At 41.8% G+C, this 14,947-nt stretch overlaps 1 protein-coding gene across 1 annotated transcript; it reads left to right on the forward strand.

Annotated features, from left to right (window-relative positions):
• The first annotated feature begins 4,773 nt into the window (after positions 1 to 4,773).
• Positions 4,774 to 14,898, forward strand: TRMT10B (tRNA methyltransferase 10B). The gene is made up of 8 exons (XM_052645136.1): positions 4,774 to 5,019; positions 5,482 to 5,590; positions 6,421 to 6,545; positions 8,925 to 9,077; positions 10,229 to 10,307; positions 10,929 to 10,996; positions 13,456 to 13,579; positions 14,182 to 14,898. The coding sequence occupies exons 1-8, from the start codon at positions 4,834 to 4,836 to the stop codon at positions 14,286 to 14,288; spliced, it is 951 nt and encodes a 316-aa protein (XP_052501096.1). The 5' UTR covers positions 4,774 to 4,833; the 3' UTR covers positions 14,289 to 14,898.
• Positions 14,899 to 14,947: the final 49 nt, after the last annotated feature.

The raw sequence follows: 14,947 nt of genomic DNA on the forward strand, positions 1-14,947 counted from the left end.
GCCCATAGGGTTGCAAAGAGTCAGACACGACTGAGTGACTTTCACTTCACTTAGGTCACTTCTATCCATTTTAAATAGCTAAAAAGGCAAATATTAAAATCCTGAACTAGATTTGCCTTTTAAAGACTAATATTAGAGCAAAATAAATATATCCAGTACCTTTCTCACTAATTCCAGTTGAGCCAGTTAATCCCTATTAATCTTGGTGGGACTTTGATTGGATATGGCTACCTAACTTGTCCGTGCTTTGGTTTTCTATTCTGAATATTGAAGATATTAACAGTGCCTGCTTTGCATGGTAGAAACTAGTAAATGGTCAATAAAAGTTAGTAATCATCCCCAAAGTTTATGGTTGCTTCTCCCCATCTGAAATCCTTTCCTGCATTTTGTTTCCAGGAAAACTGATTTCTAGATACCCTTGGGATGCCTTTCCCCCCGACTTCTCTGTCCAGGCCAAAGATAATTTAGACACTGACTTTGGGCTATCAGAGTTTATTCAAACCCCTGTGGGGCTCCTGATTATTTGTGAGCTAAGTGCGTCCTCTCCTCTGAGGCTCCCTAATTCCTCTCCTTCACCCAGCAAAAGCAGAGCAAAGGTGGGGGTGTTAAGTGACATACCCAAGCTCTTGCCGATCAGAAGGAAAGCAGTATTTGGGGAGAAGAGAGGAGATCTTCCCATCACCTGTTATCAGTTACTTGTTAACTAGTAACCAGTTAATCAGTACTTGTGCCAGGACAAGGTTTTTTTTCTTAGAGGGCTGTTTCTTTTCACAGAATACTTTGAACAAAATTTAAATAAGGCTCTTGAGAACAGATTTGAAGTGGTTTCATGACCATGAAAGGTAGGAACAACAGGACACTGAAATAATAAAAATTGTTATGATGTTAAACAGGACTTGACTTTAACAAGGAGACATCTATGAAGAGCTACATGACTAATTTATATGAACACAATCCATGTATTCACAAGCTTAGGGAAGGAGCTCAGGACTTCAATACAATCAGGTCTTGAATCCTGGTGATCAGGGAAGGCTTCCTGTAGGAAGCAGCATTAATTAGAACCAGTATGTCAAGAAGTATTTGTTGAGTAGATACTGTGTGTCAGGTCCTGGGTTTAGCAGATAGGAAGGTAAGTTATTCTCAGGAAAGGTGAAAAATCACTCATTTGTTTATCCTGTTGACAAATATTTACTGTGCAGTGCCACTGGGAATATAATCATTTACATGATAGATGTTATCAGGGAAGACAGAAAAAAAGATTTCTGAGAGGTGAAGGTGAAATAAAGAAAATGAAGAGTGTCAAGATGGGGCTGGGATGAGCCTATCTTCCCTAGCGGGGATCAGTAAAGGCCTCTCTGAGGAGGGAAGGTTTAAGCTGAAACCAAAAGTGTAAGAAGGAGCCAGGCATTTAAAAAGTGAGAGAAAAGGGAACAGTACTTGCAAAGTACTGTTCAAATCATTGAAACATTTGGTGTGTTTTAATCATTTCAAGAAGATGGGTGTGATTGGAACACAGCAAGCTGGAAGAAGAGTGAAAGATAAAGTTGGAGGGGTATCCAGGAACCAAACTGTGCAAGGTCTTAGGAAGATTAGATTTTACCTTCAAGTACAGAGGGAAACCACTGAGAGGGAGTAAGGGACACCCATAATCATCTGGTAAATGGATGGGGGTGGAGCAGGGTGGGCAATGACACCAGCTAGGTGCTCTTTTCTGTAGGAAAGTGGTCACCAGCTCACAGGAAAGGTGTTCGGTACAGCTGAGTGCAAGGTGCATGGGTTGGTAGGTGTGGTGGGAGCCACTGAAGACCATTTTAGCCAATTTTCAAGTGCTGCTGAGTACAAAGCCAAGGCCAACTTCTGAGCAAAGAAGAGACTTTAGAGCTGGGTTTCAGAAAAAAGCCTTCTGGGGGGAGGAAATCATGTTTGGTTTCAGTATTTTACAGGTTGTTCCACTGGCAGATAAAGGATGGATTAAGGCATGGACTGGGAGTGGGAGGTGCTGGAGAAGTTGTGGAAAGAAAAGAGAAAAACTGTGGGGCCAAGCACAAATCCAACAAGGCTGTGGTTTCTTGGACAGTAGATATTTCAGGCTCATTCAGGGTAGGGTCTCTCAAAAGGATGAGACATCTAAGGCTGAAGGAATAAGAGTGGCTGATAGTTTTTATCAGGCCAACGCCTGGACAAGACATTTTAGGTCTTCGAGAGTCATTTTCCCCGTGGATTTGTGAGATGAGATGAAGGAGGGAGAGTGGCCAGAGGCTAGATTCATTTGTGATTTGCCCAAGCCAGGATATCTGTTATCCTGGATGACCAGATCGTGGTGAGGGGAACTGTGTCATCCCGAGGGCTCTGCTGGTTATGGGGGAGCGAAGAGAGCCCAAGGGAAGGCAAGGTCCCCAGGATGCCAGATGAGGGGAGGTTCACGTCTGGTTTCAGTCCAGTTTCGTTGTGTTCAGACCTTAACAGCCATCAAAGCGCCTGGTCATCTGCAGCAGCGCTAGGCGGTCGGCAAGGTGTTGGGATTGTATCCCCAGCGAACAGGCAAGGAAATCGAGGCTCAGCGAGGCGCAGGAACCTTGTAGCAGGACGCAGCTCCTTACTACCACCGAGCGCTCGGTAGCCTAAGCCCAAGCCTTCGCCGCACCCCGACCAGCCAGGCTGAAAACGACAGCTCCCAGAATGCTACTCGGAGAGGGAACCGGAAGTGGGGTTGGAGGCGGGACTTGGTGAGTGCCGCTTCCGCCGCGGGAGGAGACTGGTTCAGGTACGTGGGGTGTTTGTTGTCGGGAGGGATCGGGATGAGGGTCCGGCCTCCGATTGCCGCCTCGTTTGACCGTGTGGCAGAAGCCTGGGAAGCAGGTGCTCGCCCTGCACTTGTGTGGCCCCAGACTCTTGATGCTGTTCCTTTCTGCTTCCCGTCGCTTTCGCAGCCTATGGGCCATACGGGGCCTCTGTCGGGGTACTCTGGAGCTTGGGCTCAGGGTGTTCTAATGCTGAAGGTGCCGGAGGAGGAGCCGGCTTTGGTAGCTAAAACCTAGAATGAAAAGCTAAGAGAAGAGTACAGAGGCTGGTGCATTACTTAGCGCCCAGAGATACATTCATCAGGTGAAATATGGGTTTGAAAAGTTCTGAGGCCTCCGTCAACTCAGAGATGGGGTGGAGTGGAGGATTTATGAATTCAGCAATTCTTTATTGAGCGTCTGTTACGTACGACGCGTGTTTCCAGGCATAGAGGATATAATGAACAATACAAACATAACACTTATAGGAGTGGGGACGTTCAGACCAAAAAATAAGTAAGATGTGTGCCATGTTGGATAGGGAAGATTGGAATGTAGTGAGGAAGGTAGTAGTCGTATAATTATCCAGGGAAAGAGGATTGAGGTAGAAAAAACAGCAAGTGCAAAGACCCTAAGGTGCTATATCCTTGGTATATTTAAGAAACAGCAACAGCAAGTAGACCAGATAGTTCAGACAACAATAGAGGATCATGAACAATCAGTGTAGGCCATTGTAAGTGTTCAAGAAAATAATCAATAAGCAATCTATAATAGGAATAGAAGAGAGTTTTATTCTAGCCAAATTGAGGAGTGTAGCATGGGAGACATAAATTCAGGAAGCATTTGAAGTGTGTTCCACCAGACAACAAAATGGGAAAACCATATAAAGGTTAAAAACTGCAAGGTTACAGTTAGTTACATGAGTTACTTATCATGGATTATAATTGGAGCTGGCAAGAAATAAGGGTGCTTATTAGTAAGGATTGGTTAAGGTCTGAAATGGTTGCATAGTTATGAAAGGAGATCTTGAGACTGTAGGGTTGCAGCTGGCTGGTGTTATTCTGAATATGACTGATAGTGTCCTTGGGGGTCTGGTATAGTTCAAAGAAAGTTCAAGTTCTCAGTGGTGCAGAGACTTGTCTGAGACCAGATCTTCCGTGGCCACCCAATTCCATTTTTGTCTGCCTGAACTCTTACTCCATTTTAATTTCAATGGATCGTTACAGAGATTTACTTTTTCAAAGATACATGTTTCCTGTTATGTTGCTAGCACACTGGACTCAGAGAAGTAGCCATGAGCAAAGGTTATACCATTCTTAGTCTGCCACTTGGCTGTACACTAGAACACTTCTTTTACATATCTTCCTCAGGGATTTTGAACACCACTTTGAAGTTACTACACTAGTTACGTGTGCTGTAACAATGATTCTTCATGTTTTTCTACCTCTGCTCTTCTGATGGATAGTACCCATTTCCTCTATGACTATGGCTTTCTGCTGCAGTAATATATGTCAGAGGAGGGAATATGTAGATTTGAAACGTGAATTCTGATACATCACCAGCAGCTTAGAATCCTTGGTTGGTGGGATTTGGGCTGCTCTTTACCATAATTTTTGGCCGGCTCTAAACCTTCCAGGATGTTTCTAGTACAGGACTTTGCATAGCATAGGTGCTTAGTAAATATTTGCTAAAAGAATGGTTTTGAAAATAAATGGAAACGTAATGGGATAGGTAGGTTTTACCATCTCTGTCTCACCCTCAACTCATGCATGCATTCCAAAGAACACAATAAATGAACTGATGTCACTGCAGCAGTGAATAATTATTGCTTGGAGGTGTCAGGGTTCATGCCTATCTTCTAAAGAGCAAATTTGGCTTCCTTACTACTAAAAGGTTTCTGTGCTTACATATTTCTCTAGAAGACACACATGCTTTTCTCTGTGTTAGTATTTTACACACTTTAACACTTTGTCATTTGGATATAGGGAAATACTTCTGCAAGTATAATAGTTCCTTTTTCCAGTCTGGGTGACGAGGACAGAGGACTAAGCGCATGGACTGGAAATTGGAAGGGAGTGCTCAGAAGACAGAGTCACGGGTGCTGCAGGAGCTCGAGATCACCCTAGACGACCCAGGTGAAGATGGCGTCTCTGAGAGCTTCCAGCTTCTACAGATTGATGTGGGGTGTGAGCATTGGGGGCAAGAGACCCTGCCCACAGGCAGTGTGGCTTGGTGCTCGGTGAGTGGAACGAATTGCCTGGTCACAGGCTTTGAGATGATGGAATGTCCCAGAGGCCCCTATTTCAAGGATGGAGCCTGGTAACGAGAAGATTGGGAATGAGTTAGGTGTATTCTAAGGGATGAGTTTCATGTTACCTGGTTTAAGGTTTAATTTTACTTGGATCATAGAAAAAGTAAATTAAGTTCAAGAGGAATCTTTGTATACCTCAGAAAGGTCAGGAAATCTCAAGCCTGTTCCTAATAAATTTACCGTGACCTTGGGCATGCCACTTCTCTTTTCTGGGGTTCTGCTTTCTCTAAACACAATCTAGTCCATTTTTGTTTTTAAGACTAACACTGCTTTTCTCTCCTAACCCTATATCTAAATTTGAAAAATAAATAAGTAACTATTTCTAATATTCATTTTCCTTTTTGGTGCTTATGAAGTTCTCAAACAATTTTGTTTTCTGGATAACATAAGAAAAATGTCCAAAGAAAGCAGAGACACTGGGAAAAGATAGTTGCGGCAAAGAAGAGTAAAAGAAAACAAGAAAAAGAAAGACGAAAAGCCAACCGTGTAGAAAATTCAGGTAACAGCAAATTCGATTGTTAGTGTAATTATTAGTATATTTATTTCTTAGCAAACTGGTATCTGCTTGTTCCTGGAAGAGTAGGGATATTGTTTTTAAATAAAAACATGTGGGAGATATGACCTATTGTTCTATTTTGTTGGGAATCAGAGTATCAAAGAAAGCAAAATTTGAGACTGCCTGTGGCTCAGAGGTTAAAGCGTCTGCCTGCAACGCGGGAAACCTGGGTTCAATCCCTGAGTTGGGAAGATCCCCTGGAGAAGGAAATGGCAACCCACTCCAGTATTCTTGCCTGGAGTATCCCGTGGGCGGATGGGCTGGGTGGGCTACAGTCCACGGGGTCGCAAAGATTCGGACACAACTGAGCGACTTCACTTTCACTTTCAGATATAAGCAGTCTAGTGCACGTTTGTGTTCATAAGCTCAGAAGTAGAAGGAATGATACGAACAACAGCTAATGTTTATTCAGGACTATGTGCTAGGTTCATTGCTAAGAATTTTTTCTGGTTTACCGTAAGGGGAAGGACTTTTATTATCCTCATTTTCTCGGCAAAGAGATTGAAGCTCAAAGCAGTTAAATAACATGCCCAAGATCATATAGGTAATAAATGAACAAACTGAACTCTGACTTAGATCCAATAGTGTGTTCCAAGCACTGACTTCACTGTTCTGCTACACCTACAACTGCCTAACGAATGAATACCTTGTATGAGCTTCCAGTTTCTCTTTTTATGAAAAAAATACTCAGTTGGCTGGGGAGATTTAGTTCTTACTGAATAATATTTTTCTGCTTTTCTGCTTTTATTCCTTTCTGGTATTTCTTACCCTAGGCATCTACCCCCAGCACAGCAAACGTTTTCTGAGATCCATAATCAAGGAAAGACTTTTGGAAGCCAAGCACTCAGGCCCAAGACTCTGTATCGATTTGAGTATGACTAACCACATGTCTAAGAAGGTAAAGCATCCACTGAACTCTGAATGTCTGCTCACATGAGAGAGGTTGAGGTGGGAGCAGCTTTTCCAAAGAGCATGACCAGCTCCAGTTTCTAGGATTCTCTAGCAATCCAGCAAATGTGGTTAGTTTGTTACACATGGCTACTCAGTTCCAAGATGGCTATTGTAAATAAGAAGAGAACAGACATCCTCTGGTTTAGTTTAAAATTTTTTACCTTATATTCTGTTTTAAACCCAACACATTTGCCACTGTGTTCATGGTATCCCAAGTCTAGAAGGAGCTTTTCAGGTGTAATTCTCCAGAGAAATCTTTAGCTTTCTGCTAGGGAGAGGAATGTTTGCCTGGTTGCATGTTGTGGGGAGATTACCTGGTGGGAGGTCTTTCTACACTATAGGTGTTTTGTAAAGCCCTGTTGGTGAAGGATAGCTTTTCACCCTAGGATTCTGGGGCTGGCTCAACACACAACACTCCACACCAGACAGATAGATTGATACAGTTTATTGGTCAAATGTACTCATCCGGCAAGGAGCATGACACCGCACACCATTCAGGCCACATGGGATTGCGTTTGGGAACAGAATAAATAGCCAGGGGTCATAGGGGGCAGACTTTATAGGTTTCTGCAGGAAGATTGATTGGTTTGTTGGAATAATGCTGTGGGCTGGCAGGAGCATTGAAACCCATTAAGATGCCCTGGAAGAGGGCATGGCAACCCACTCCAGTTTTCTTGCCTGGAGAATCCCATGGACAGAGGAGCCTGCAACACAGTCCATGGGGTCGCAACTAATCAGACATGACAGAAGCGACTTAGCACACATGCATGCATTCAGGGATAAGCAGGAACCCTTTATCAGAGGAATCCCTTTGATAAAAAAGAATTGTTTAGCTTTTGCACCTTATCAGTGGGAGCAGAATTTGGAGAGGCACTTGCAGCTCAGCCCTTCAAAGCCCTCTCATTTTCACCAGATAACAAAGTGGCACACAACGTTGGACCCTGATTTTGGGCCTTATACCGTAAAACACATCTTTGTTTCCCATCGTCCCTGTTGTACGCGCTAGTGTCTGCATGTTTTTCAGAGAAATTAGGATCTGAGATTCTTCCAGGAAACCTCTAACTATAGCCCACAGAAAAGGTCAACCAAGAATTTTCTGTTTGTATTCATTGAGGTATCAGATTAAATCAAAGCCTAAGGTTTTTTTGTGTATGTTTTTATTTTTTCCTGTACTGAACCAAGTCAGGCCAGATTGTGAAATTACCTTTCTATAAGGGTTGTATCTCTGAATCAGGATGGAAAGTTAAAAACTCCAAACCTATGACATTTCCTGGAGTTAGGGAGAATGTGCCAAGTTTACCTGATGGAGTATAAAAATGCCTGTATAGTAATCTAACTTCTTTTTAATAAATAGTAAATATCACATGGTAAGCTTTTTGATAAAAGCTAAAAGAGAAATAGAGTTACAAATATAGAAAACAAACTTATGGTTACTATGGGGGAAAGGGAGGGGCAAGGATAAATTGGGAGATTGGAATTGACATATACACACTACTATGTATAAAATAGATAACTAATAAGGACCTACTGTCGGAGAAGGCCATGGCACCCCACTCCAGTACTCTTGCCTGGAAAATCCCATGGATGGAGGAGCCTGGTAGGCTACAGTCCAGGGGTCGCTAAGAGTCGGACACGACTGAGCGACTTCACTTTCACTTTTCACTTTCATGCGTTGGAGAAGGAAATGGCAACCCACTCCAGTGTTCTTGCCTGGAGAATCCCAGGGACGGGGGAGCCTGGTGGGCTGCCGTCTGTGGGGTCGCACAGAGTCAGACATGACTGAAGCGACTTAGCAGCAGCAGCAGCAGCAGCAGCAGCAAGGACCTACTGTATAGCATAGGGAAGTCTACTCAATACCTTGTAATGGCCTATATGGGAAAAGAGGCTAAAAAAGAGTGGATTTATGTATAAATGATTCACTTTGCTGTACACCTGAAACTTAATACAACATTGGTCATCAGCTATACTTTAATAGAAGTTTTTTAAAAAGCTAAAAGAAATATATATATATGTATATACATGCATGTATGTATATACATGTATGTATTAGCCAGTCCAGAAGGAGGGAGAGGTCTTAGTTTTTTCATTAACTGACTATTTCTGGGCTGGTATCACTACCTTAACTTTCATCTATAAGGTATGATGCCATGGGATGTAACACAAGTGCCTACATACATTTACTCACTTGTGGAGTAAAAGGGGCCATTGTATTTCATGAGCTTTCCCAGAGTTGTATTCAGTGAACTTACTCAGCAACCATTTGTTGATAATGAATTTGGGAAGAGTGGGCATGTTACTACCCGAAGTTATCCTTACTTCTTTGAAGGAATTAAGTAGACTGGCTGGACAGATCCGAAGGTTGTATGGTTCCAATAAGAAAGCTGACAGGCCATTTTGGATCTACCTCACTGGGTTCACCACAGACAGCCCCCTGTATGAAGAGTGTTTGAGGATGAATGATGGATTTTCCAGTTATCTGGTAAGCCTTATTTTGCATATTATTTGAATTGTCATTTGAAAAGTAGGTTGGGGATAATAGTAAGTTTTTTTTAACTTATTCATATTTTGATGTAAAAAAATTTTATATAATTTATATATTTTCACTATTACAGTCTTAAAAGTTTAGAACCTCTCATCAGTTCTTACATTTAAAAATTTTCATCCTTCCCACTGCATTGGAAAACTAGTATTACCAGTATCTAGGGCTGTATTTTGTATCTAGTGTATTTTATACTAGACTGTGCATTCCAGGAATGTTTTAGGGAAATGCCATGACTCCTTGTTCTTAAAGTGCAGAATTTGGAAACATGAGTTTTGAGGGGAAGAGAGAATCCTTATGGAAGTAATATGGATTTAAGGTGAGTTTTAGGGAGTATTAAGTTACTTTCAGTACTCTCCTTAGGATCTCTTAAATGTAGGCATTGGTATACAGGCAGGAATCCAGATCAGTGCCTAAGAAGTGACCCTGAAAGTGCCCTTGTGTGTTCACATCGTGTAGCTGAGACTGAGTAGTGTGGCCTTTCCCAGGGAGGTCCTCAGAGGCCCCAGGTGTGAAAAGTGCCGTTTGCATTGCTGCACAGTCAGTCATGGTGCTGTTACCTTCATATCCCTCCTATAATGCAGCCATTCCCAGCTTTATTTCTCTGTACATGTTTTGTGATTCCTGTGTATGAGCCAAACAGATCCACTCTAAGGCCCAAGCAGTTCACTCTTGGTTTCCTGTCTTCATGCTTTTCTTAGATAATTCCCTCCAGTTTGAATACCTTTTCCTTTTGTATGCGTGTCAGTCTCACCTCTTTTCAGAAACCCAGTCCCAGCATTCCCTTCACTACGAGGTCGTTCCTGGTGGTGTCATTCGCTCTCTGTAGTCCCAGGGCATGCTCCCTGTGTGTCTGTTAGGGCCTCATTACCACTTTCTGTCTCATTTTGTAAGGTTGGATGTCTGTGCCTTTAACTTCTGCTCCCCAACTGAGCCCTTTCTGAGAACAGGTTGTCAGACATGTATCCCCTTGATGTACCTGGAGCCAGGCCTGATAGAAACCATTACATGCCCCGTAAGTAACTGGGTGCTGCAGTGTGGGCTGTGTCTTAACCTAGTTAACAGTACATTGGATTGTTTACATTTTTCAGCTAGACAGAACAGAAGAAGACTGCTTTAGTTTATTTCCTCTGGAAACCCTTGTGTACCTGACTCCTGACTCAGAACATGGTATGTTCTTGATGCATTCATTGTTTCTAGCCCTTTATTTCATTATTCCTGGTGTTGGAATTTGTTAAAGCCACCCATGGTGTATCCAAGGTAAAAAAGGAATGAACATTAATTGCACGCCTCTTATGGATAGAGACCTCACTGGATGCTTTGTATTTGTCCTGCCATGTGTACATAGCTGCACAGATTTAGGGTCTCCATCCTCAGCTGGACCTTGTGAGCTACTTGGTAATCCTCCTGAGTTTTCCTGGTCACCTCCTTGCATTCACTCTTTTTGGATCAATGTTAGATAAATATTTTTTCCCTGGAAATTATCTATTTCACATAATTTTCAGTTTTATTAAGTTGATCTCACTAGTTGTCTTCTAATTATTTTACATTTCTCTGAAATTTTGCCTCCTTTCTGAACCCTAATGGTGATTTGAGTCTGCCTATCTGATTAGATATGCCAGTGGTTTATCTATTTAATTGAACTTTCCAGGGAGTTAGCAAATCTACTCTTTTTTCATTTCCTATTTCATTAAATTTCTACTTTTTATCATTAATAATTCTTTCCTTTTACAGTCTTTGGATTTAGAAATTATAAAACATTGATCTTAATGGCCTTTGTTTTTTCATTAGCTCTTGAAAATGTTGATCTAAACAAAGTTTACATCCTTGGTGGACTTGTGGATGAAAGCATTCAGAAGGTAAGTGTACATTTTAGGCCTGGCAACTGCATTTTGAAAAGTGAAGCTTTCTTTTAGAGGTACCTGCCCTGTCGCCATCTCATCCAAAAGGCGTAAGAATCCTGAAGGAGTAGGAAGAAAGAGCCTACTCTGTCTAGGTTGGCCCTCCTATTTGCCAAGGTCCCTCTCGTCTCATCACCAATGTTAACAATCCTGATACCTGACAGAATCCAGTCAGGGACTAGAGTGGGGAATATTTGGTAATTACATAAATAGCCATTATTGAATTCCTGTCTTCTCTTCTTGTCTTCAGTTCTGTAGCGATTACTCTGATCTTGACCAAGGAGCTTGTTTTAAAGTGGTTGGCTGTACCAGATCTTAATTGTGGCACATGAGATCTTTAGTTGTGGCATGTGAGATCTAGTGCCCTGACCAGGGCTCACACCCAGGCCGCCTGCATTGGGAGCCAGGAGTCTTAACCACTGGACTGCCAGGGAAGTTCCTACCAGGGAGGCTTTCAACATTTATTACCAGCTATTTGTTCTTTGTTGAAAGAGTAGTTTGTTCCTTCTTAGGTCATCTTCCCTGTTGACAGAGGTCTTACCCATAATCTCAACCTCAGTAGAGTTGTCCAGGTTTCTTTTGTTGAATTTGAATTTTATGAGAACAATTGGAGTTTTGAAACACACTTCTGTTATACAAATATTTGTTGAGATAATTTTTTATGCTTAATAATTAGGATATTCTGTAGATGTAAATAATGATATAATGGTTAAAATGTATAAAAAGGAGCACAGTGAAAAATAAGTCTATCATCTTTGTCACCCATGTCTGCAGTGTGAGGCAGCCATGGTTTTCTTGTGTATCTCTTGATATATTCTGTAACCACACAAGTATGTGTTTATGGGTTTATGGGCATATTAAATTAATAATTTTTTCATATATGAGTATATTTCATATGTATGTGAGATACATACACATATTTAACACAGATGATATTTAACTGTGTTGCATTTATTCTAAAAAAAGTCAGTGTTCCATGACTCCATAGTGATAGTCTTAAAATATGGGCAGGAGGTAGGGGTAGGGGAGGGCTGTAAAGAATGTCAGCTAATAAGTGAGAAACGAATAATAGAATTGAAAAGTCATCCTTTTGTCACTCCCAGTGTAATCGTTGATTCAGGGAATTGACTGAAAGAAAGGTTGTGAGGGAACTAACTATTCATGTGGTCTCAAAGTACCAGCCCACAGATGAGAAAGGCAAAAGTGTACCCTTACAATGGAGTGATCTGTAGTTCACCATCTTAACAAATGATCAAACAGAATCACCAGTGGTGACATGTACCTCCTTACGATGGAATCTCACCTGTGATGTATTCTTACTAGAAAATGTTTAAACTGAATTTAATCATCAACAGACCTAGGATGTGAGACATTCTGTAAGATAGCCGGACCAGACTTTCAAAGAAGTCAGTGTAATGAAAACTGATATGGCCATGGGGGCTATTTTAGATTAAAAAGACATAACAGCCAAATGCAGTCTGCCACAGCAGAGTGACAGCCCCTTTTTGAAGCAGACAGTTCTAGAGGGCCAGTGAGCAGTGTGTAATATATAGATGCACACATGTAACACACTGTCCTCTTTATTTTCCACCAACATTTAAACTGAAAAATAACTGGCACAAAGATTTGTTGAAGGTATGGAACTTTTTGGTTGCTACTTAAGAGTTTGGCTTCTTCACTGCTGCTAATGCCAAGTCGCTTCAGTCGTGTCCAACTCTGTGTGACCCCATAGACAGCAGCCCACTAGGCTCCTCTGTCCCTGGGATTCTCCAGGCAAGAATACTAGAGTGGGTTGCCATTTACTTTTCCAATGCATGCTTGCATGCTAAGTCGCTTCAGTCATGTCTGACTCTGCAACCGTGTGGACAGTGCCCACCAGGGTCCTCCATCCACAGGATTCTCTATGCAAGAATACTAGGGTGGGTTGCCATTTCCTCCTTCACAGAAATATGCTAAGAACAACATTTATTCAAGGGGAATCATTTTATCTTTAAATGTTCAGTGAATATAAACTAGACTATAAACTCCTTCAGAACTCCAGATATCCCGAATTGGATCTTACTGAGTTCAGGCCAGCAGTGTTCTCTGGTTGATTAGACTGCTTGGATTTTTGGATGCATATTGTAACTGCAGATATGCCTCTTTTTACTTCCTTCCTTCTTGGTTGTATTGATAAGTAGCAGCAAGTAGAAGCTAGCAGATAAATGGCTTCCCAATAAGTGAGTTATTGCTGCATAAGCCATTTCTTACTTGCCAGAAATAAATACTCATTATCTGCAGTTTCTTCCTATTTTTTTAATACACTTATGATTACAGATGTAAATGGTAAATGAGAATTCTCACAATTTGCTCTGCTGCATATTACAGACAATAACTTCATGTATTATTTTTATAAGAAAAACGTTTGTGATTTACAGAAGGTGACATTTCAGAAGGCCCAAGAACACTCTGTTAAGACTGCTCGCTTGCCAATCCAGGAATATATGGTCAAATGCCAGAATGGGAAGAACTATCATTCAGAGATACTGACCATCAATCAAGGTACTGCTCACATGGCGCATGCTTAATATATGTTAGTTATGCTACTGCTTCTTTACATTGTGTTGAAGTATAAATGGCCCTTGAAGCAGCCTCCCCTGTGACTAATGTGCTTGGACTTTATTGTATGCACTTTGTGACATGTATCCTGACCTCTCAAAGGCATTTTGCATTTCCTTCCTGATTCCCACCTGTGTTAAAGATGGTTGAAATTGTTCCTTTGTCCTAGTATGCCATGCCTTCAGCCTGTCACTGAACAGTGAATTCCTGTTTGTCCTTCCTGATTCCGTTCACAGGCATCTTGGCTGCTCCCTTCCCCTTCCAGGCCATGTCAGGCCCCTCTGTTGTGTTCCCATTGTACTGTGTTCCTCTCTGCTGCATTGTCCATTCACAGGCCTGTATCTCTCAGTGTAGGCTGAGATCCTTGTAGGCAAGCAGGGCCTTTGTCTTTGCCTGTCTCCCCAGGAGACATATGTGGTACCATATTTGGTGGAGTAGATTTGTTGCTTGAAATATTCCAGAACACTTTTTTCCTTGTTAGTTACATACTAATTCTCTTTTTTCCTCTATGTGGTCCCTCTGTTTTCTGTTTACCCTTCCAACAGTGTTTGATATCCTGTCTACTTACTTTGAGACTCAAAACTGGCCTGAAGCATTGAAGAAAGGAGTTTCTTCCAGAAAAGGCTATGTTCTTCAGAACTCAGTGGAATGATGGAGAGCCTAAGGAGGCAGCTGCAGGAGGTGAAGTTGCTGGAGTTGTCTTGACCAAAGAGCAGAGCAGAGAATGGTGGTGGTGCTCATTTGCCTTTACTTGACATCTTGGCTCTTCATTTGGATGAAGAGGAACCACATTTTATGCTCTTTTGTATCTCCCATAGTGCCTGTCTCACAGGAAGTGCCCAGATATATGTTGACTAACTAGAAAATTTACCTAACAATGAATTAGCCCTACGACTACATGGCTTTGGATGTGGTAATTCATCTTCTGTACATCTATTTGTGAAATAGCTACTCGTAAGAGTAGCTTAAATAATCAAGTAAGAATTGTTCTATCTGTTCTATCAAGAGTTAAATTTTCACTGCACAGGCATCATAAAGTTGCATGACTTTGTCCGGCCATCTCAAACATGCTGATTTTCCCCAGCTCAGTAATACGCTATACAGACTTTGCAGGGTCAGCCTGTCCTAACAGCCCTGCTTTAAGCCCCCATAGCATTTTGTTCCATCTGTGGCTCCTACTTTGTCTCCCCTATTCTGAGTATGGGCAATGAGTGTTTCTCTCTTCCTAACAGTAGCCTTGTAACAATTTGTGGCAGTATCTTTGTATCCTTATGAGCTTTGTACCAACTAGATTCTTCATATATACTTGTG

Source organism: Budorcas taxicolor, chromosome 8 (assembly GCF_023091745.1).
Source record: "Budorcas taxicolor isolate Tak-1 chromosome 8, Takin1.1, whole genome shotgun sequence".
Classification (NCBI taxonomy): Eukaryota; Metazoa; Chordata; class Mammalia; order Artiodactyla; family Bovidae; genus Budorcas; species Budorcas taxicolor.